Genomic DNA, 21303 nt, shown 5'->3' on the forward strand with positions numbered 1-21303 from the left:
TGAGTCTTAAGGAGGTAACTATCGTATGGAATATTAGTTTTCTTTCCTTCTATTCAGGTTTTCATTTCTCCCCCAAAGAATACTATAGCATGCACTGTAACAGTGTTCAGAGACTTTGTAAGTAGATTGATCTTTAACCATGTTGTTCATGAGTACTTTAGCTGGAGGGAAAAATATCCCCAGTTTGGAACTGGATTTTTTGTTTGTTTGTTTTTAAGAATATTATTATTTCTGGTTCTAGTAGTGGTGTTTAAAATTAAGAACAAAAGTTTTAAATACTCTTACATTCTTGTAACTTAAATTCTTTTTGGCCCTGATCCTGCAGCTTCTCTGCACTGGTAGTTCCCTGTATCCATGCAGAGAATTTCAAGATGAGGGCCTTAGTTTATTATGTTCTGTAATATGGACTTTGATTTTAACGTTGAGCTAGGATGGAAGGGTCCAGGGGTATGCCTGGCAGTGAGATATTGCTTCCCCCTCTTCAGACCGGCTATCTGAGAGGGCAGTTGGGCTGTGATTTGCAGAACTTGTTTTAGATAAGGGGACTCAGAAAATGAGCAAAGCTGCTAATGCCCACTCAGTTGCTTACTTGTCCTTAAGATTAGCTGTTGAGTTGGACATTCTGACAGCTCAGAGCAGGGGTGGGTAAACTTTTTGGCCCGAGGGCCACATCTGGGTATAGAAATTGTATGGCGGGAGGGGGATCAGGGCTGGGGCAGAGGGTTGGAGCATGGGGAGGTGAGGGCTCTGTGGTGGGGCTGGGGATGAGAGGTTTGGGGTACAGGAGGGTGTTCCCAGCTGGCACCGAGGGGTGTGGAAGGGGGATCAAGGCTGAAGCAGGGGTTTGGGGCGTGGCGGGGTGGCTCAGGGGTTCAGGCTCCTGGTGGCGCTTACCTCAAGCAGCTCCCAGAAGCAGCAGCACATCCTTTCTCCGGCTCCTACGTGGAGGGTCAGCCAGGCGGCTCTGCTGCGTGCTGCTCCGTCCGCAGGCGCCTCCCCTGCAGCTCCCATTGACCGTAGCTTGCCTGCTTCTGGCCCAGAGTGTAAGTGATAGTGAAAGATAAATTGGTGGAATTTAACAAAATAATAATTGGCTGTATAGTTACAAACAGCTCAATATGATTAACATCCTGATTCAGCAAATCACTTAAGTGCTTAAGTACTTGGCTGAATTTGGGCGTAACACACAGTTGTGTATCAGGCTATAAATAATGCATGTTTAATTTAGGGATGGTCAAAAAATGTATGATGGAACGTTTTCTATTGTAAAAAGTCTGTTTTATCAAAATTGACATGTTTTGAAAAGGTCAAAGCATTCAATTTTATTGGAACAGAATGATTTTTCATTTCATAATGACTTTTTGTTTTTAAATTTATATGTTTATATATTTTAATTTTTACTAAACCAGTTACCAATTAGAATACCAATCATATAACACCAGCTGGAATACCAATTACCGATGAGCAAACTAAGTACCAATTACCAAATCAATTAGAATACACGTTACCAAACCAAAAACCAATTACCAAGCCAATTACCATACTGAATTATCAATGTGAATGTCAATTACCAGTTTCCAGTTGCTGTTTAGCATACCAAACACCAATTATTTTAAATTATTTTTTTATATTTTTTTAAAAAATATTAAACCCTAATTTAAAATAATGTAAAAATAAAATTAAAAAATAAAATATTTCAAAACTGAAACAAAATCTCTTGATTCACCCAAAATAATTTTTAAAAAAATTAACAGAAAATCTCAAAATTTTGACATATGATGATTTAGAACATTTTTTTCCTCCGAAATGTCAGAATTTTTCATGGAATGGAAATTCAACATTTCAGCTGCCCTAGTTTAACCCTCTTTGGGAGCCCTTTTATAATCATCTGTGTTGGATATGCAGTGAATTTGTGTGTCCTGATCTACCTTGCTCTTTAATGAACATAACTGAAGAGGTGGGACCAGATTCAGCCCTTCTGTAAGCAGTACAACTTCATTAACTGCTGTGGGGTAACGCCATAGCTGACTTTGGCCAGCAGTGGTTATGTTTTCATAAATATCAAATATATGTAACAAAATAGCCAAGGCATATGAAGGAAGAAGGTGAGAGCTCTAACATTCGACACATCTGTCCAAAGACTAGTCATAAGAAGGGCTTTTGAATATGTAGTTCAAATGTACCATTAAAATTTTATGTATGACCATTCTAACGATGTGGGTCCCAGTTCAGCAAAGCATGTAAATATGTGTTCAAAATAGGAATTACTTGTGCTTAAAGATGAGCACATGCTTAAGTGCTTTGCTGAAATGAACTTCTACTTCATTGGGAATACTAGTAATATCTCAGTTCTCTATGGATTTTTTAAAAACCTATTTCTAGTGTATTCTTAAAAAGGGAAGAAAAAAAATCCAGAACCTTTTTGGGCTGTGGGAGCTACATGATGTAGCAGTAAGGAGCAGGGGAATTGACAAGGAAATCTAAACGGTTTGTGTGCTTGTTTGCACACCAGTGCTGAAGATGATCTTCCATATTATAGCATTGCTGACGTTTAAGCTTGGGGGAAGGTTTGAGTGTACTCATGTGCACTTTTTCTTCAGCCCAGCTATAAATTTACCAGTGTTCTTTTTAATTCTATAAAGAAAACAACTACAGAATCATGATGCTATTTTTAAAAATGAAAACAAAGGAAGAGTTTGAAAAGCTTGATCTTTTTCTGGCCTTCCTGCCAATTTGAGCTCAGATTTTAATGTAAGAGAGTATTGTAGTTAATGGAGAAGGAATTTGGGAGACAGGACTTCCAAATCCCATTCCCAATTCCTGACACAGAGTAATTGTGTTGACCTTGGGTGAGTCACTTAATATCTCTGTGCCTCAGTAAAATATCTGAGGTGCTGTGTAGCTTAAGTATTTAGTGTTGTTATGTCTACCTGAAGTTTTCTTGATTTTGTTTGATATGGAATCAATTTTGTCAAATTAGAATTATTGCTGTAGCAGAACAAAATAAAGATGGCGACTGTGAATGAGTATAGACTTTACTTTCTCCTGGAAATGACAGATAGCTGTGAGATGAATAAAAGGAATTATGTAGCCCAAGAAGAGATTACTGACAATTCTTTAATTCTGTTGGCTGTAGTCACAATATATATTAAATATGTATTTTGAAGAAGGAAAATATCCAAAATAAATCATTCTATAGATCGTCTTTGCTGAAAATCCTGTTACTACACCTTCCATTACCTTGACTGCTAAGTCAAAACCTATTATAATCCTCTTTACTGTAACAACATTTCTACCAAATAAAAATGATTTGGTTCCAATTACCCAATCATAATCATATAATAGGATTTTTTTCTTTAGTCGTACACAATGTAAACAAAAGCTGAAGGCTTTTTCACAGTGATGGTAACTGTTTATGTTTTTCTAGGGTTGATTGAGAACCAAGAGGCATCAAATCCAGCAAATATCGGTCAGCAAGAATTAGGCTTGTTCCTAATAGAAAACATGTCTGAAATTGATTTTGAGGAATTAGCCGAAATAGGTAAATATTTTTTATTGCACTTCAAATAATATCTTTGTAGAATTACAGATGATTTAATAGAGCATCTTCACTAAGTGAGAAACTTCACAGGCATTTTGTAATACTATTTTGAGCAATCCAATATGAGTTATAGCCACTGTACTGATGTGTACCCTATTAAAGCCATTAGGGTTGAAGGTTAGTTTAATACATGCAGCTTTTATGAATTATTGGTATATGTTCCCAGTGCAATTCTAGACTATCGGCATATCACCATCATCACATATTGTGGCACAAATGGGAGTCATTACTCCAAAGAGACAAGTATTGAATGTGCATAGAGATTGCGGTATTGCATGTTATCTCCGAATATGTTAGAAGAACAGAGCAATATGACCCTGGTTTTACGGGGCTCATCAGTTTGAAAAATCAGTGTTTAAAAAAAAAAACCCAAACCTCAGTTCTGAGGATGCCAGACTGAACCTTGGAGGAGGAACCTTTTACAATCTATATTTTACTCTATCTTTCCTACCCTGTCCCATATTATCACTTTGATTTCCCAGTCATCATGTATTTCTACAACAGCTGGCTCCCATTTTAGTCCTGGGGACTGAGCCAAAATCCAGTTAAGTCAATGGAAATTAGAATCCCATTGATCTCAGTAGACTGTGGATCAGGCCTTCCCTTTTCCCTCATAGCCAGGGTTAACAGCAGTAACTGCCAGCAGGAACTGAAGCAGGGTGATGAACAGTAGTTGGGTTGTTCTCAGTTTGGAATAATGAGCATTTTTTACTATGAGACATCCTCCCTCCTACCTTTGCCAAAAATTAAAAAATGGTTAATAAGGAATTATTTCAATCAGTTCAAGGTAGCTAGTCTCAAAAAAGTTCCTGATTTATAGTAGGGCGTCTTTAATCACTGCAGGTAACTACAGTACAAATGAATACACATGTTTGCTTTACATCTGCAGTTCTTTACCATGTGAGTCTAAACCAGTCAGAGTTAATTATAAATTTTTACACTTGAGATTGCCTATGTACAGTACAAAATAAGCTTAACAGTGGCAGAGTGTTTATGAAACTTTGGTTTAAATTTCTGGGTCTTTTTAACATAAAAGTATATTGTATATTTAAGTTAATATAGCCTTTTGTATATCAATTGATTCTGGCGAACTCAATGTTTGTAAGCACATTTGTTTACTAAACAACTTCCCCTGTTCTACCCCATGATATTAATATGTTAACTCTTTCTGTCCCTGCCCCGCTTTATTGTTTTTTGTTTGTTTACTAAGGTTGATTATACTGTGCAGAAACTTAAAATTCATAAGCAAAACTGAACACTGTTGTCCTTGTTCTCATTTTTAATATGATTCAAAGTTGGGGTTTTTTTTGTTGGTGGTTGGTTGTATTTAGAAAAAAAAATCATGTCTGGGTTGTGTTTTTATTATCCATTAATTCCCAACTAGTTCTCAGGACATAAGTGTTCTGTCCTTACAACCACAGCATCCAGCTGTTCAGAGTGGTATATTTTTGCCTTTGTAGTTCATCATTTTTAAAAGGTAGGGAAGTATACATTTGTAGGCAATGTTATGAATTTTATCCTTACATGTGTGCAGAGGTAACAAATAGGTTATTTTGATAGCTACATCTTTTTTCTAAGACTAAAAGTGCCACTATTTTATTTTCTATGGATTTTTTTTTTTTTTTTTTTTATTGTGAGAGTTCAGGGAGAAGGTCATGATATTTAAACAAAACCAAACACACATGCATACCCGTACAAACCCAGGCCCAGCCATGAGTGTAATCATTTTTCATGTTTTTTAAATGCATTTTTGTTACAAAGCCATGTTAAAAGGCAAAATGAAACAAAACAAAACAAAAAAAACCCCACAATCCTAATATGTTCCTGTTTAAGGGGTAATCTGATAGATCTTGGAAAATTGTGCAATGGAAAATAAAACAAATTATTTAGAGTATTTTCTGCACAGTTATTAGTTATTTGCACATAAATCTGATTGGAATCAATACCTTATATACTCTGTTTTCCCATATGTATTTCGGGTAGGGGTCAAGTTATATGAAATACATAGGTGTTCAGAATGCAAAATGTTGTTGTTGAAATACCCAAAAAGTGGAATTAATAATGTTCCTCTTCGAGTGATGGTCCCTATTGTATGCCACTGAGGGGTACGCATGCACACCATGCATCCAAAGTTGGAGAATTTGAAAGTAATGTCCGTTGGTCCGTGCATGCGCCCTGCCTCACCTTGTGCTTCCGTCCGAGGCGATAAAGGGCGGGGCGGATCCGTCCACCAGGCATACAGACCCGATGGTAGAATAAGAACTTTTTAGCCTGATCCCAGCGGTTCTGCCAGGACGAGCAGGGCTCCTCTCTTCCTCTCCTGACAACGCGGTGGCTGCATCAGTCAGATCAATTCTCTGCCAGATCAATTCAGACAGTTGCAGGAGAGTTAAGGAGAGTCGAGGGGAAACTCCAGATCTCTGCAGAAGAGATCCAAGATTCGCAGCACAAGCGTCTGGATATCCTTCGCCAGTGAGAATAGCATTGCTGATTAGCAAAGCCGTACTGGAAGCTGCCAGAACAGTATGGCACACCCCAGCCACCTGCACAGCTACTCCCAAAGGAGTGAAAAAATGCTACTGTGTTCCAGCCAAAGACTCCAAATTTCTTTTCTCACCCCCACCCCCAAATTCCCTTGTAGTCCAGGCTACTACAGAAAGATCTAAACAACAACACCCTCAATCTACAGCTAAAGAAGGGAAGTGCTTAGATCTTCTGGGTTGTAAAGTATTCTCATCTTCCAGCCTGCAATTGAGAATCGCAAACTATCAGGCATTGTCAGCCAAATATGATTTGCTGAATTACAGCAAATTCAAGGAAGTGGGACAGAAGGAGATAGGGGAGACTATCACTGAGTTGCAGCGGGCAGGGGTCATTAAGCCAGTGGTATCTCTTTTTAAGAGCCCGGTGTGGCGGGTCTGGATGGATGACAGTAGACTACCGGGCCCTGAACAGGGAGGTGCCCCCACGGCCGCTATTCCTGATGTTGTGATTTTAATTGAGGCCATCGGGCGGACCGAGGGGGAATGGTATGCCATTATTGATCTGGCCAACGCCTTTTTCTCAGTTCCCATTGCTGAAGAGGCACAAGCCCAATTTGCCTTCACCTGGGGCAGGCGCCAGTACACTTTCACTCGATTACCACAGAGATCTGTCCACAGTTCCACGTTGTGCCATGGGTTGGTGGCGGATGACCTCCAGATATTTACCCCCAAAGAATCAGTGACTATTCACCACTATATTGATGATTTGATGATTCAGGGGATGGACCATAATCCTAGAATATCAAGGTTGGAAAGGACCTCAGGAGGTCATCTAGTCCAACCCCCTGCTCAAAGCAGGACCAATCCCCAGACAGATTTTTACCCCAGATCCCTAAATGGCCCCCTCAAGGATTGAACTCACAACCCTGGGTTTAGCAGGCTCAAACCACTGAGCTTGGAGTGAACCTTGCAGGCGCTCACCACTCACATGCAGGCCAGGGGGTGGGTTGTTAATCCCAACAAAGTACAGCCCACCAGCCGATGCGTGAAATTCCTTGGGATCATGTGGCATGGGGCGCAGTGCCACATCCATCATTCTGTTGTAGACCAAATTGCCCAGCTTTCAGCCAAGGTTGAGGTGCAGCGAGTGATCGAGTTGTTTGGTTACTGGCGTAACCACATCCCACACCTCGCTTTGATTTTAAAGCCCCTTTATAATGTCACTAGGAAAAAGACCCCATTCGATTGGGGCAGATCCCAGCAGTGTGCATTTGAGGAGGCTAAAGCTGCCATCCAGATCGCAATGCCCTTGGGCCCCTATGATCCTCATAGCCCCTTTCACCTGGAGGTGTCAGTGCTGGAGGATTACGCCTCTTGGAGTCTGTGGCAAAAATTGTTGGGTGCCCGCAATAAGCGTCCCCTCAGATTTTGGTCTTGTAAACTCCCTGAAGCGGCCAGCCAGTATACTCTGTTCGAAAAGCAGCTTTTGGTTTGCTATTGGGCCTGGATTGAAACTGAGCACCTGACTGAGGGGCAGACTGTGGGTTTTACAGCCCAAAATCCCCATTATGAATTGGATTTTGGAACCCAACACTGGAAATCGAGTGGGGAGGGCACAACAGAGCTCTATTGTGAAGTGGAAGTGGTATATTAATGACCGTGCCGGCGCAGGACCCCATGGTACTAATAAGCTTCATGAACAGTTGGTGCAGCCCCAGGAGGAGGACGAGGCGGCCGCCCCCCCACTGCAGTTCAGCCCCCGCCTGAAGCCCCCACTGTGCAATGGGGTGCCTCATTTGATAGTTTGAGCGCTGCACGCGGACCAACGCCTGGTTTACTGATGGCTTGGCCAGGTATGTTCGTAATATGCAGCGCTAGAGAGCTGTTGCCTTAAATCCTGTTCGCCAGTTGTACGAGACTGCCGAATGACAGGGAGCCTCCAGCCAATATGCTGAGCTTTATGCTGTGCTGCTGGCGGTGAGGTGGCGCTTGCCCTTGGGGACCCTGAGGTATGCCTGTACACTGACTCTTGGACAGGGGCTCAGGGACTGGCCACCTGGATGGGCCACTCGAGAGCCCAGGATTGGACCGTCCATGGCAAGCCTGTGTGAGGCGCCCCTATTTGGCAGGAATTGTATTCCTCTGCGCAGGACCTTTTGATTTATGTGTTTCATGTAGGTGCCCACCAGAATCGTACCCAGGAGCATCGTTGGAATGCTGCCACGGACCAACTGGCCCACATAGCCGAGTGTACAGTGGCCCCTGCCAATGAGAGGGAGGCTCTTTCCCTCTTGGCTTCCTGGATACACACGCACTCAGGGCACTTGGGCCAGGAGGGGGCGTACCATTGGGCACAGGCCCAAGGTATCCCAACCTCACATGTAGCCCTAAAAACAGCTAAAGCTGTTTGTAAGATTTGCCAGATTGTTAAGCCCTTACAGGTGGAAGCCGGCTCCCCTGGACAGGTGCCACGGTGAGACCAGCCTGCTCAAATTTGGCAAGTCGATTATGTTTCCCACCGTGGTCAATATGGCCACCAGCTATGGAGAGGTCTGGCCGGCATCCCATGCTGACCAGTGGAATACAATCACCTGCGGGCATTTGCGACGGAGTGCTACCAACGACACGTGGGTTTACGACAGTGGCCGGGGTGGTGTGTGTGTGTGTGTGTGTTGTCGTTTCACGCGGTAGTCTGGGAAGACGGGGAGTGCAGTGAGCCCCTGGTGGAGCACTGCCGCTGCAATGTCACCCATGTAGTTGACCGCACCAACTGTGGTGTACTGGAGCACCACGAGAGATGCTTGTAGCAGTGGCTTGAATTCAGACCCTGGAATGTTTCTCTGGAGCTCGGGGTTACCTTTGCTGAGTTGGAATATTTTTTGCAGCAATACCCTATGGTTTCTCAGGTGCTGGTAGAGCGTGGTGCAGCACTCACACGAACCCAGGTAAGAATGTTGTATGATCATGGCTCCCATGTCTGGATAGCGAAGGCTGAGTCGGAGCTAACTGTTCATCATTGGTGGGATGTATTTAAGGGGTGGTCCCCTAAGGCCACGGCTGCCCTAAATTTAATGTTACATCCCACTGTTGTTGTTTTTGTAGTGATGGGGGGGCTGCTCTGTATTGTGGGTTGCCCTCTGTTGTTCTGTTCGACGGATGGCACAGTGGGTGTGAGTGCTCATGGCATACCATGAAGCTGTGTATGGCCCCCTCCTCAGCATAGCTCTGCCAGGAAAGAAGGGGTGGAGTGTTGGGGCTGACCGCAAGTTACCTTGGCTTGTTATAGGATGGTCCGGGTGGAGCTAGTAGTGAACTGGCTTTGATCGGCCGGCCTGGCTTGCAGCCACTCCGACTGGATAAACAGGTGAAGAGATAAGCAGGGCCCAAGAGTGTTAAGTGTGGGAATAGAAAGCAGTAGTGTTTCTTGCCAGAGCCTGTTTGTGGATGTATACACCCCCTGAGAAAGAGATGATGATAAAAACGGCTATGAGAATTGCTTCAGACGAACAGTCTCACCTGCGGACCTTGGCCTTGTGGGTGCCCAGGAATCCCCACACTGGAGCAGCGCCTGCTACGAGCCCTCAAGGACAAGGTGATGTTACCAAGCCAAGTGGAAACACTTCTCATCTTGGGCTCAACACAAAGGAGTCTTACCAGAATCAGTGGGGATCCCCCTCATCCTAGACTACAGTCTCTCCTTAAAGTCATCAGGTCTTGCCCTCAGTTCTTTGAGAGTCCACCTGGCAGCAGTTAGCGAGTTCAACCCTCCAGTGGAAGGTTACTCTGTCATTATGCATCTGCTTACCACTAGGTTTTGGAAAGGCCTCATCAGAACCTTCCCACCTGTCCAAATGATCACACTCCAGTGGGACCTGAATCTAGTTTCTCTGTTAACAACGCCATCCTTTGAGCTGTTAGCTTCATGCTCCATATCCCTCCTTTCTATGAATGTTGTCTTCCTGGTTGCAATTACTTTTGTGAGATGAGTCGGCAAACTCAAGGCTCTGATGACAGACCTGCCTTTCATGGTGTTCCACAAGGATTAAGTCTCTTTACATCTACATCTCAAATTTGTACCAAAGGTGGTCTCCCAGTTTCACATCAATCAAACCATCTACTTACCTGTTTTCTTTCCGAAACCACATGCTTCTGCAGAGGGATGTCAACTCCATTCCCTTGATGTATGGTGAGCTCTTGCTTTCTACCTACAGAGAGCAAAGCCAATCAGGAAGTTTCCTTGACTACTGGTGGCAGTAGCAGAGAGACTCAAGGGGCAAGCCATCTCCACCCAAAGAATTCCAAATGGATTTCTGGTTGCTTTAAACTCTGCTACCAACTATCAGGCCTACCTCCTACAGGGGTGCAGGCTTACTCCTCGAGAGCTCAGGCTTGAACCACAGCCTCCCTTCAGGACATTCCACTTGTAGACGTATCTAGAGCAGTCTTGTGGAGTTCGGTGCACACCTTTGGCAGCACACTACACCTAAGTGCAGGACTCAGCAGCGGACACCTCCTTTGACACGACAGTTCTCCTCACAACCATTCCATCCTTATCCTCGCACCCTTTTCCAACTTAGGTACTGTTTGTCAATCACCCTCAGTGGAATAGTCACTTGACCATCACTCAAAGAAGAAAAGGAGGTAACTTACCTGTAACTGGAGGTTCCTCAAGAGGTGTGGGTCCCTATCTGTATTCCACTTCCTGCCCACCTTCCCCTCTGCTGCAGATTGGTCAATTCAGATTACAGAAGGAACTGAAGATGCAGTCTGTCCACCCTGCCCTTTATTGCCTCGGACAGAAGCACAAGGCAAACCAGGGCACATGCACAAACCAATGGACACTACTTTCAAATTCTCCAACTCTGGACGCCTAGTGTACATGTGTAACCCTCAGTGGGATACAGATAGGGACCACACATCTCAAAGAACCTCCAGTTATAGGCAAGTAACCTCCTCTTCTTGATAATATTACTAACTTCATCTTAGTATAACTTGTATGATAAAGAAACAGCTGACAAACAGTGAGTGATATGCTTTGGGAGAGCAATAATGTGTCTCTTGAAATATCAGCCTTTCTTAATTTAAGCCATCAGGTCACTTGCATGTTAGTATATCAATTATAATTTTACTCTAGTATCTTTCTCAGAATCATTCTTTTGAACAGTATTGAAATATTAATGGCTGTAACTTTGCATTCAGCTCACAATGTGTTTGATCTAGGTATTTGTTTTCCCACACCAAGGCCTGTGCATGCTTGGGATCATCTCTTTTTAAGTATCACACTTGTTTTTGGTGAAATGTCATGTCATGTCCATGTACAGTAAAGGGCCATATCTACCTTTCACTGAAAAGAGTCCAGTCCAGTGTCCACTCAAGTAAATGGAAAGACTCCTATTGATTTCACTGCATTTTGCATCAGGCCCTTAGTGCTTTTCTTAGGCTGTCTAACCCACTGTGTCCCCCAATGCATTTAAGATTTCAGACAGTGATTTTTCTGTCTCAAAGAGCTTACGATCCAAGTATAAAACAAGATATGACAGACAGACAGGGGAAGCGTAAGGAAACAGTGAGACAACATTGGTTGTTATGACAAGCAGTGATCACAGCATAAGAACTGCCTAACCATTGTCAAGTTTTTGTGGGCATCGTAGCCAAGAAGAACTTAAAGGAAGGCAATGAAAGAGCTTTGCTGCAGATGTTTATGGGGAGCTCCTCCCATGTATGCAGCCCAGCATAGGAGAAAGTATGAAGGTGCTTCTTTGAAAAAGTAATAAATGAGTGAGTGAAGAAAGCTGGCATCATTGTGAGGATGGAGGGTGGATCTCAATGTCACAATATTGTATACGAGATAGAAGAAGGTTTTTTAGTAGTTGATTTTATAAATTCTTGCTTACTGCTTTAGAATTACAGAAAGATGAGGCAGAACATGCAATAATGGAAAAGCGAAAGACCTCCTTCACACCAGCAGCATGTGAAGACACTGAACTAAGCATTGATCATCCATACTACGATGTTGCGAGGCATGGCATTGTGCAGCTAGCAGGTATATTTATAAAAATTAAAATGCATGACATTTCCTAGATTTAGCAGATGTTACTCTGCACCTTAGTATATTGTTTCATATTACACTATTTAAAGTGATACATGGGAATAGTGTAGACTCTTTGGACCCCGATCCAGAAAAGAATGTAAACATATGCTTAACTTCAGACATGTTGCTAGAGTTTAAGTACACGCTTCAGTGCTTTGCCAGTTCAGGACCATCAGCCACAAATTCAGGTTTGGTTTTGTTTAAAAACAAATGTACAAGACCTAAATATGAATAGATGTATTTGTTTATAGTCAGTGAAAAGTTGTTTTGTTTTTCATTTCCTGTATGTTCTGAAGCCAGACACATGATCATTCTGCTAGCCCACAAGAAACAGAAAAAAAACAACTGAGCAGTCTAAAATGTTAGTCTAAAATGAATGAAATGCAAAATGTAAACTATCAGTGTAAATGGTGAAAATGTACATTTATCACCTGACTTTCAAAGGGGAAGTCACTGGGAGCTGCAAGTACTTCACATCTTTGAAAATCAGGTCATTAGATTTTTAAAAATTCCGGTTTTAATAACATATAGCATTTTATTAGTGACAGGTAAGCACATCTTTAAAATGTTTATCTTGATAGTGTCCCTTGTGGGTTTTTTTCCTTTGATTTGTTTTTGGCACTATTTTAACTTGCAACACAACAGTAATGCGTAAGCCTGAGCTTATGAGTAACCTTGACATTTTTGCACCTCAACTACAAAGCCTGGCATTTTTTTACAGAATGAAATAATAACTAATAGTATTTCCCACTTGTCACCTGCTGAATCCCAAAATTCTTTACAAACTTAAAGCACGTTTTTTGCACCTTTTACTTGCATAGGGCTAGGTCATGAATTTCCTGAATAAGGATGAATTTAAGCATATCCTTAAATGCTTTCCTGAATCTAGGCCATAGATGGCAGTCTGAGTCATTAGTACTTGATCAGTTGATTTACACTGGAGATCTTGAAGTATTAGATGAGCCAATTCACTCTGAGATGGCCAGACCCAGAGATGTCTGGGTTGACACACTTGAAGTAGATGGGAATATCACCATTGACTTCTATGGGGCCATGATGTTACCCATAATATCTGTTGAAGATATATGTATATTTTCAGGTAAAACTAATTTACCTCAGCTTCACCACAAACTTGATACACAAAGTAAGAGTTAAACCCATGGCTAAGAGAGTACAAGATTCAAACTCTATTAGGGTTGCCAACTTTCTAATTGCACAAACCTGAACACCCTTGCCACACCTCCTGCCCTTCCCTTCCTGAGGCCCCGCCCTCCCATTCCTGAGGCCCCACCCTCCTTCCGTTGCTCGCTCTTCCCCCACCCTCACTCACTTCCACTGGGCTGGGGGTTGGGGTGCAGGAGGGAGTGAGGGCTCTGGCTGGAGAGGGGGCAGGCTCTGGAGTGGGGCCAGGGATGAGAGGTTTGGGATGCAGGAGGGAGCTCTGGGGTAGGGTTGAGGATGAGGGGATTGGGATGTAGGAGGGGGCTCAGGGCTGGGGCAGGGGGTTGGGATGTGGGCTCTGGGAGGGAGTTTGGGTGCAGGAGGGAGTTGCGACCTGGGGCAGCTGGGCGTTGCTTACCTTGGGCAGCTCCCAGAAGCAGCCAGCATGTCCGGCTCCTAGGCAGAGGGGCCAGGTGGTTCCGCACGCTGCCCGTGCCTGCAGGCACTGCCACCACAACTCCTATTCACCATGTTCCCAACCAATGGGAGCTACTGAGTCAGCGCTCGGGGCAGGGGCAGCACATGGAGACCCCTGGCCTCCCCTGTGCCTAGGAGCTGGACATGCCAGACCTTTCTAGGAGCTGCGCAGAGCCAGGGCAGGTAGGGAGCTTGCCTTAGCCCCGCTGCACCACCAACCGGACTTTGGTGGTCTATTAAAATCTCCTGGATTGCTTTCAATAGCCACCAGGAGATCAAGGCTGATTCTGGTAGACTCTCGGCCAATCCAGGATGGTTGGCAACCCTAAACTCTATTGACTGAGCAAGATACTAGTCTGACAGAACAAAAGTACTTTAGGGTGTTTGTGTCAGGAGCTTGTCCCCTGACCACTCCTCTGGTTCTGCCGTCTGATTCTGCTTAGGCCACTAGGCCAGACTCCTGTTCACATCACTAGGTCACACCACCCACACCCCGGTGTGTGACAGAGAAAAATACCAAGACATCAAAGCTCTGCATGAAGTCCCTGAAACTAAATTAACAAAGAAGTGTGAATGAGCTGGCGAACCTTTGAAATAGAGAAGAAATTTAGAAACATAAATAGAGAAGTTAACAGAGACTTTGAAAATATCAAGGTCATTATAATGTCCCTCCAGCAACCTCTACCACCTGCCTCGTTACACATCGTTATAGGATAATACTTCAGTAAATAAAAGGGATCATCTTTTATATTCAGCTTTAGCAGATCTGCCAGAAAATTGTCCATGAAGGCAATGCTTTTCCCCCCGCTGTTATACCTAGCACCTGAATGTTGTGGGCCTGAATTTGAGAGTCTGAACTTTTCCTTCTAGCAATACATTATACTTCCAGTCTCTTGTTGTAAAAGAGGTTTTCTCTTATGTTTGTGTACCTCATCTTCCCTGTACTCAAAGCCCCAATGGAACTCATTGACCCTTGTCATTTGTCCACTGTAGCTGCTATTAATTCTAACGGATCCCGCAGTGTTTATCCTTCCTGGAGGATATCATAGAAATGTAGGATTGGAAAGGACCTCGATAAGTCATCTAGTCCATCCTCTGCACTGAGGCAGGACTAAATATTTTCTAGACCATGTTAATCATGGCTTATAAGCACAGTGCCTGATGCGCAGCTAAACCCTCTGAAAGATGTAGTTTGAAAATTTCTTCTGAGATTTGCTTCTTATTTTTTATTTGCATGGCAATCTTAGTGATTTCTCCTGAATGAGGAAATTGGCATGAGAGGAAATTAGCTGTTGAACAAAATATCTAAATAGCATGTAAGCAAACAGAAAATATGTCCTTCATATTCTGAGCCAGGTTCTGCCCCTTGAGTAGGAGGAGTTTAAATGGTGGGGAAATTCAAAAGGGGCCAAAATTTTTGGAATAAGTAATATATATACTCTTCTTCTTGAGCCAACTCCTTTTAAAAAAATCACGCTTTCACTGATGGTGAGCTACAGGAAAAGAGAATACAAAGTGGATAAAGAATGTTAAGTAGCCTTTCTATTCAATAACAGTCTCACCTGACTTATATTTATTTGTGGATGTTCACCTCAGTCTTGTGACATATCAGGGGAGGAGCATTTGCTGCAAGATTTCTCTGGAGTGAGAATCAGCATGGTTTTAAAAAGTACTCATTTGCAGCTTCCTTGTTTCATTTTAGAGCTCCCTTCTTAAGCATGTTTGCTCAAACTGAAATCAAAAGGCTATATATATATATAATCTCCCTGGCTTAACTCCATCGAAGCAAATAGAAGTACTCCAGGGATGCATCTGGTTAAAATGTTTACTTCTGTACAAATGATTTTCTTAATGTGGCGGCCTTGGTAGTGAAAAATAGCTGCTTTAAGATCAGAAAGCCGTGGTTTTAGCTGGCATGTCAGTCAGGAGTAACATGCCGGAGCTTGGTAACCACACTGAACAATTTAAATGCAAAACCCGAGTGCATTCCAATAGCCAGTAACTGCACATCAGAATCTTTGTTTAGTATTTAAAAATCATAAAATTCTAGGGGAGAATCAAATAAGTAAAGATAAAGGAGGCGGTGGGGAGGGGGAATGCTTCAATTCAGCAGAGAGACTTCCCTACTCCCTCTTTTAACTGGTAGCAAATCAAATTCGTATGCTGGCTGGATTTAAAGCAACTCAGAAAGGGATAGTCTTTTCAAATCTCCTTCCCCTCTGGGAAAAGGTCAGATCCTTTGAAAAAAAAAAATCATTAAAAAAAATTATTTGTACCTAGTTTATTATACATTTTAATCATCTCTCAAATAAAACAAATGATAATTTCAGTGTTTGGAGTGGCTTAGTTAAAGTAACTCTGCAAGCTGTTCATTCCATTCTAATTTTGTGGTTGAAAGACAATGGAATATATTATAAATGGATAAGGAATGAGAGGACAGAATTTAAGTGAAGATTCTGTGCAATAATTGTTCTGGCTTTTACTTTGATTCTATTTTCCACAATAATTTTTTTAAATGCAAAAAATAGCCTTTCATTATGTTTTAATAACAATCTAATATTCCTCCCATAAATTAAAATAATTTATACCTGCTTACCATAACAATAGCTTTGACAAGATCCAAAAGATTCTTTGGAGTCTATTTCACACTGTATAAATAAGAACAAAGTTAATCCAATTTCCACTGTCAAACAAAAGTGTGGTGGATTTTTTAAAGACTTCTAGCTGTAATAATTGTTCAGACTGAAATTGGGATGTTTACTCAGATTGACTTGTCTCATTAATGCTGATATGCAGTTGGCTATTTTACATATATGTCAGCTTGAAACATGCAAATTATTCTGCTGGTCTGGTGATGTACCCATTTGTAAGCACATGAACATTTTTGGAATCCCACAGAAGTAAAGGCTGTTGCAGTACTGATTGTTTTTACTTTAATTTGATTAGAAATAAAATATAAAAGCTACATAATACATCAAGCTCTTTCCCTTATTTTCCTCTGACTGCCAGAAGCTGAGATTGGATGACAGGGGATGGATCACTTGATAATTGCCCTGTTCTGTTCATTCCCTCTGAAGCGTCTGGCACTGGCCGCTGTCGGAAGATAGAATACTGGGCTAGATGAACCATTGGCCTGACCCAGTGTGGCTGTTTTTATGTTCCATTATCCTCTCACAGTATGGCCTCTGATTATTTCTTGCATGATTCTGTGCAGTATTTTTGCATGTGTGCTGATTTTGTGTGTTTCTAGAAGAAATTCTGATATCTGCTGTCTTAATACTTAGATATGTGCTTTTGTCCTCTTAGCTGTTAGGCTATAGCTGGTAATTTGAGTTGACTTGGTCTTGGTTTTAAATGTGCATGTTCACTTGCTCCTACCCCTTTTCCTCTTAAAATGATTGTTATAATAATGTCTCCTCTATACATTTCTCTTTTCCAGTCATTTCAATCAAAAACCACAAAATACAACATTCACATAGCCCATACAAGAAATAAATGTTTCGTATCGGTCTTTTGGCTATCAGACTCTACATACTATATTTGTTTTTTAGAAATCAAAACAGAAAGTATTGCACAATAGGAAGGTCTAAAGTCTTAGGGTATGTGTGGACTGTATATTTGCTCAAATTCAACAAGAGAACAAGGGTCTGCTTATAATCTCTTTTACTTTATGATACCCTAAGAACACAGGAATCTCTATGTAAAAGAAAATGAAGCTGAGCTTGAGTGTCAAAGTTCAGATCTGAATGTGAACTCTTTCAGAATTTGGGAGTGTTCGGATCTGAGGATCTGGTCTAGGCACATCTCCAGAACAGACCAGTGGTCTTTCTAATCTGGTATCGTGTGTGATGCCGGTAAATCAGATACCAGGTCTTGCCAAGTCTGTAGGCATCCGCTGAGCACTGACAAATTCATAGCTGGAAACTAGACCTGTTCAATTATATGTTAATATAGTTGAACGATGGGTGTTAGACTTGTAAGGATGTGTTTGGACTCTATAAAATGCTTGTAAATTGATGAATGCATTAATCTTATTTGTAATGTCTGTATTCCATGCTACAAGGTAAAATATGTTTGTTTTATAATTGTAAAAATGCCTGCTTTGAACTTGTGAACTCAGATGGGAAGAGAGACTTCCCCCCCCCCCCCCACCCATCCAGAAGGAGTATCAAAAATTAAGTGGTCCATTATAGGACAAAAGCTTTGTTTGTTGCCCCATCTACCCATGGAGATATACGTGCAGAAGGCTTCATCCTATCTGTCTGAATGCTGGAAGAGGAAAATAAAAATAGCTTTCTTGCACTCTCACAAGGGCTGGAGTTAAGAAACAAAAAGCTGAGGGCTCCAGGGTCACCCTGGATTAAGGCCTAAAAAGACATTCAATGCTGACAGATTACTGTATCTCTGTCACCAGTCATCACAGACTGGAACTCATTTGTGTATATATGCTTGCTTGATTTCACCTGTAAATAGTTGTCATTTCTTTTTTCTAGTCAATAAACCTTTAGTTAGTTTATTACAGCATTGGATACAAGTGGTATCTTTGGTGTGAGATCGGGGTAAGCGACTGGTCTCTTAGGACTGGAAGCAGCCTGAATATTTTGTGATTTTTGGTGTCTGTGACCATTTATCACTAAATCCAGCTTGCCTGGGTGGCAAGATAGACTGGAGAGCCCAAGGGGACTGACTGTGACTCCATGGTAAAATTGCTACAGCGATCTGGGAGTTCACATTTGTTACAGGGTTGGTGAAATCGAATTATAGAACATATCAGTTTGGTGTGTCTGCCCTGCTTTTTGACAGTCCGCCATGAGGTTGGCACACTTGGTCGTGAGCCACTCCAGTAAGTCTGACACTGTTTTTCCACCAGTAGTTCATTAATTGTTTCAGAGGAAGGTGTAAAATCTCACACTTGAACAATATAGGCACAAGGTATACATGTTCCATTGAACCAGCCTTGTATTTCTTTGCTCTTTAATCTGCATTTTCTTGGAAGCTACTTGTGCAACAGCAAAATATTGACTTTGTATCTCTAAACCTGATGCTAACCCTCAATACAACACCAGAGCATCTCTGTAATACAGAGGTCCAAATTCATTCCAGGTATAACTCCACTGACTTCAGAATTAAATCTGGGTTTGGCTCACTCTGCTATTTCAACTTCAAGAATGGAACCAGATGAAACTAAACAAACAATTAATTACATCAGAAAGCTAGTGGTGCCTTCTGCTTTTGTTTGACTGAAAGAACAAGATGTTTGCCAAGATTTTAAGAAAACTATATGGAAAATATATTAAATGTGATTGGTGAAGAGAACAAACAAAGGCCCAGATCCAGGAAACCACCTATGCATGCACTTTAATCTGTCCTTATATAAGAAATCACTTGAGCACATGCTTAGGTGCTTTCCGGAATTGAGCTAAAGCCATGATTCCAGATGAGGTCTTTTCACAAAGAACTGGTTTCCAAATAAATTCAGAACGTGACTGGAATTCAGAATAGTGAACACAGTCAGAGAAAGGACTTGTGAAATGAAAGCAGTAACATTTTTTTATAACTGTGAAATAACTATGGAATCTTCAAATCCACGTCAGCCTCAGTGCTCACTGAGTGGATCAAATATGTGTCCTAAATAATAAACAGTTTGCTCCTGCTGTCTAAATTAATTATGCTAAAAAAATAAAAGGTTTAGAACGTCCATGGTAATTGTTGGTGCATGTTAAAAAGCATTACAGTTTCCTAAGGAGTGAACAATTTAAGTGCAAACAACATCCTTAAAATTGTTGGCCAAGCATTTTTGTAATTTTCTTTTACAATCTTTCTTCATCTAAAGATTCCACAGGGTTCACATGGGACTTCCATGGAGTCCCATGTGAGCCCTGTGGAGAGGGGAGAATTTCATTTCTAGTGCTCTTGGCTGGGATTTTCAAAGATGCCTAAGGGATTCAGACTCACTTCCAACTCCATTCAAATTAATGGAAATTGAGCATTTGAATCTTCTAAGAAGCTTTGAAGATCTCAGCTCATAGTGCTGTAGCTAGGGGGGGAATGTCATATTTTGGCTTTTGATTCACATGTTATGTGTTTTGCAATTTGCTATGCTTGGTGGACAAAAGTTAAAGTTTAGGCTGCTCTAGGTTATCCTGGGAATCCTTTTTGACCTCAGCTACCCAAGTTTCACATAAGTAGAAAGGACAACCATCCATACCATCCCTGACACAAATGAGGATTAGTCCCATTACATACAAACATAAGCATGTCCATACTGGGTCAGACCAGTGGTCCGTCTAACCCAGCATCCTGACAGTGACTGGTGCCAGATGCTTCAGAGGGGATGAACAGAAAAGTATCGAATGACCCATCTCCGGTCTCAACAGTCGGCAGAGGTTTAGGAACACCCAGAGCATGGGGTTGCATCCCTGACCGTCTTGGCTAATAGCCATCGATGGACCAATTTTCCATAAACATATCTAATTCTTTTTTTAACCCAGTTATAGTTTTGGCCTTCACACATCCCCTAGCTATGAACTCCATAGGCTGTGTGTGGTGTGACAAAATATTTCCTTATGGTTGTTTTAAACCTGCTGCCTATTAATTTCATTGGGTTACTCCTGGTTCTTGTGTTATGTGAAGGAATAACACTTCCTTATTTTCTTTCTCCATACCATTCATGATTTTATAGACTTCTATCATATATTCCCCCCATAGGTTTCTCTTTTCCAAGCAGGACAGTCCCCTTTTAATCTCTCCTCATTCAGAAGCTGTTCCATACCATTAATCATTTTTGTTGCCCTTCTCTGTACCTTTTCAATTTCTAATTTATCTTTTTTGAGATGGGGCAACCGGAACTGCACACAGTATTCAAGGTGTGGCATACCATAGATTTATATATTGGCATTATGATATTTATTGTCTATTTAATCTATTCCTTTCCTAATGGTTCCTAACATTCTGTTACCTTTTTTGACTGCCGCTGCACATTGAGCAGATGTTTTCAGAGAACTATCCACAATGACTCCAAAATCTCTTTCCTGAGTGGTAATAGCTAATTTAGATCCCATCATTTTGTGTGAACAGTTGGAATTATGTTTTCCAATATGCATTACTTTGCATTTTCCAACATTGAACTTCATCTGCCATTTTGTTGCCCAGTCACCCAGTTTTGTGAGAGCTCTCTGTAACTTTTAGCAGACTGCTTTGGACTTAAATATATTGAGTAATTTTGTATCATCTGCAAGCTTCATTGTTTATCCTTTTTCCCAAATCATTTATGAATATTTTGAACAACACTGGTCCCACTACAGATCCTTGGGGCACCCTGCTATTTACTTCTCTCCATTGTGAAAACTGACCATTTATTCCTATCCTTTGTTTCCTATCTTTTAACCAATTACTGATCCATGAGATGACCTCCCCATTTATGCCAGGACTGCTTACTTGCTTAAGAGCCTTTGGTGTGGGACCTTGTCAGATGCTATCTGAAAGTTCAG

The 21303-nt window shown here is 41.7% G+C and overlaps 1 protein-coding gene across 3 annotated transcripts in view; it reads left to right on the forward strand.

The window, feature by feature from the left end:
• Positions 1–21303, forward strand: part of ARHGAP8 (Rho GTPase activating protein 8) — a 108289-nt gene that overhangs the window by 16372 nt on the left and 70614 nt on the right. For all 3 annotated transcript variants that reach the window (XM_054038014.1, XM_054038033.1, XM_054038023.1), the window contains 2 exons: positions 3428–3541; positions 11987–12127. In XM_054038014.1, the coding sequence (XP_053893989.1) occupies positions 3428–3541; positions 11987–12127 (255 nt within the window). The remainder of the gene's footprint in view (positions 1–3427; positions 3542–11986; positions 12128–21303) is intronic.

This window comes from Malaclemys terrapin, chromosome 1 (assembly GCF_027887155.1).
Source record: "Malaclemys terrapin pileata isolate rMalTer1 chromosome 1, rMalTer1.hap1, whole genome shotgun sequence".
Classification (NCBI taxonomy): Eukaryota; Metazoa; Chordata; order Testudines; family Emydidae; genus Malaclemys; species Malaclemys terrapin.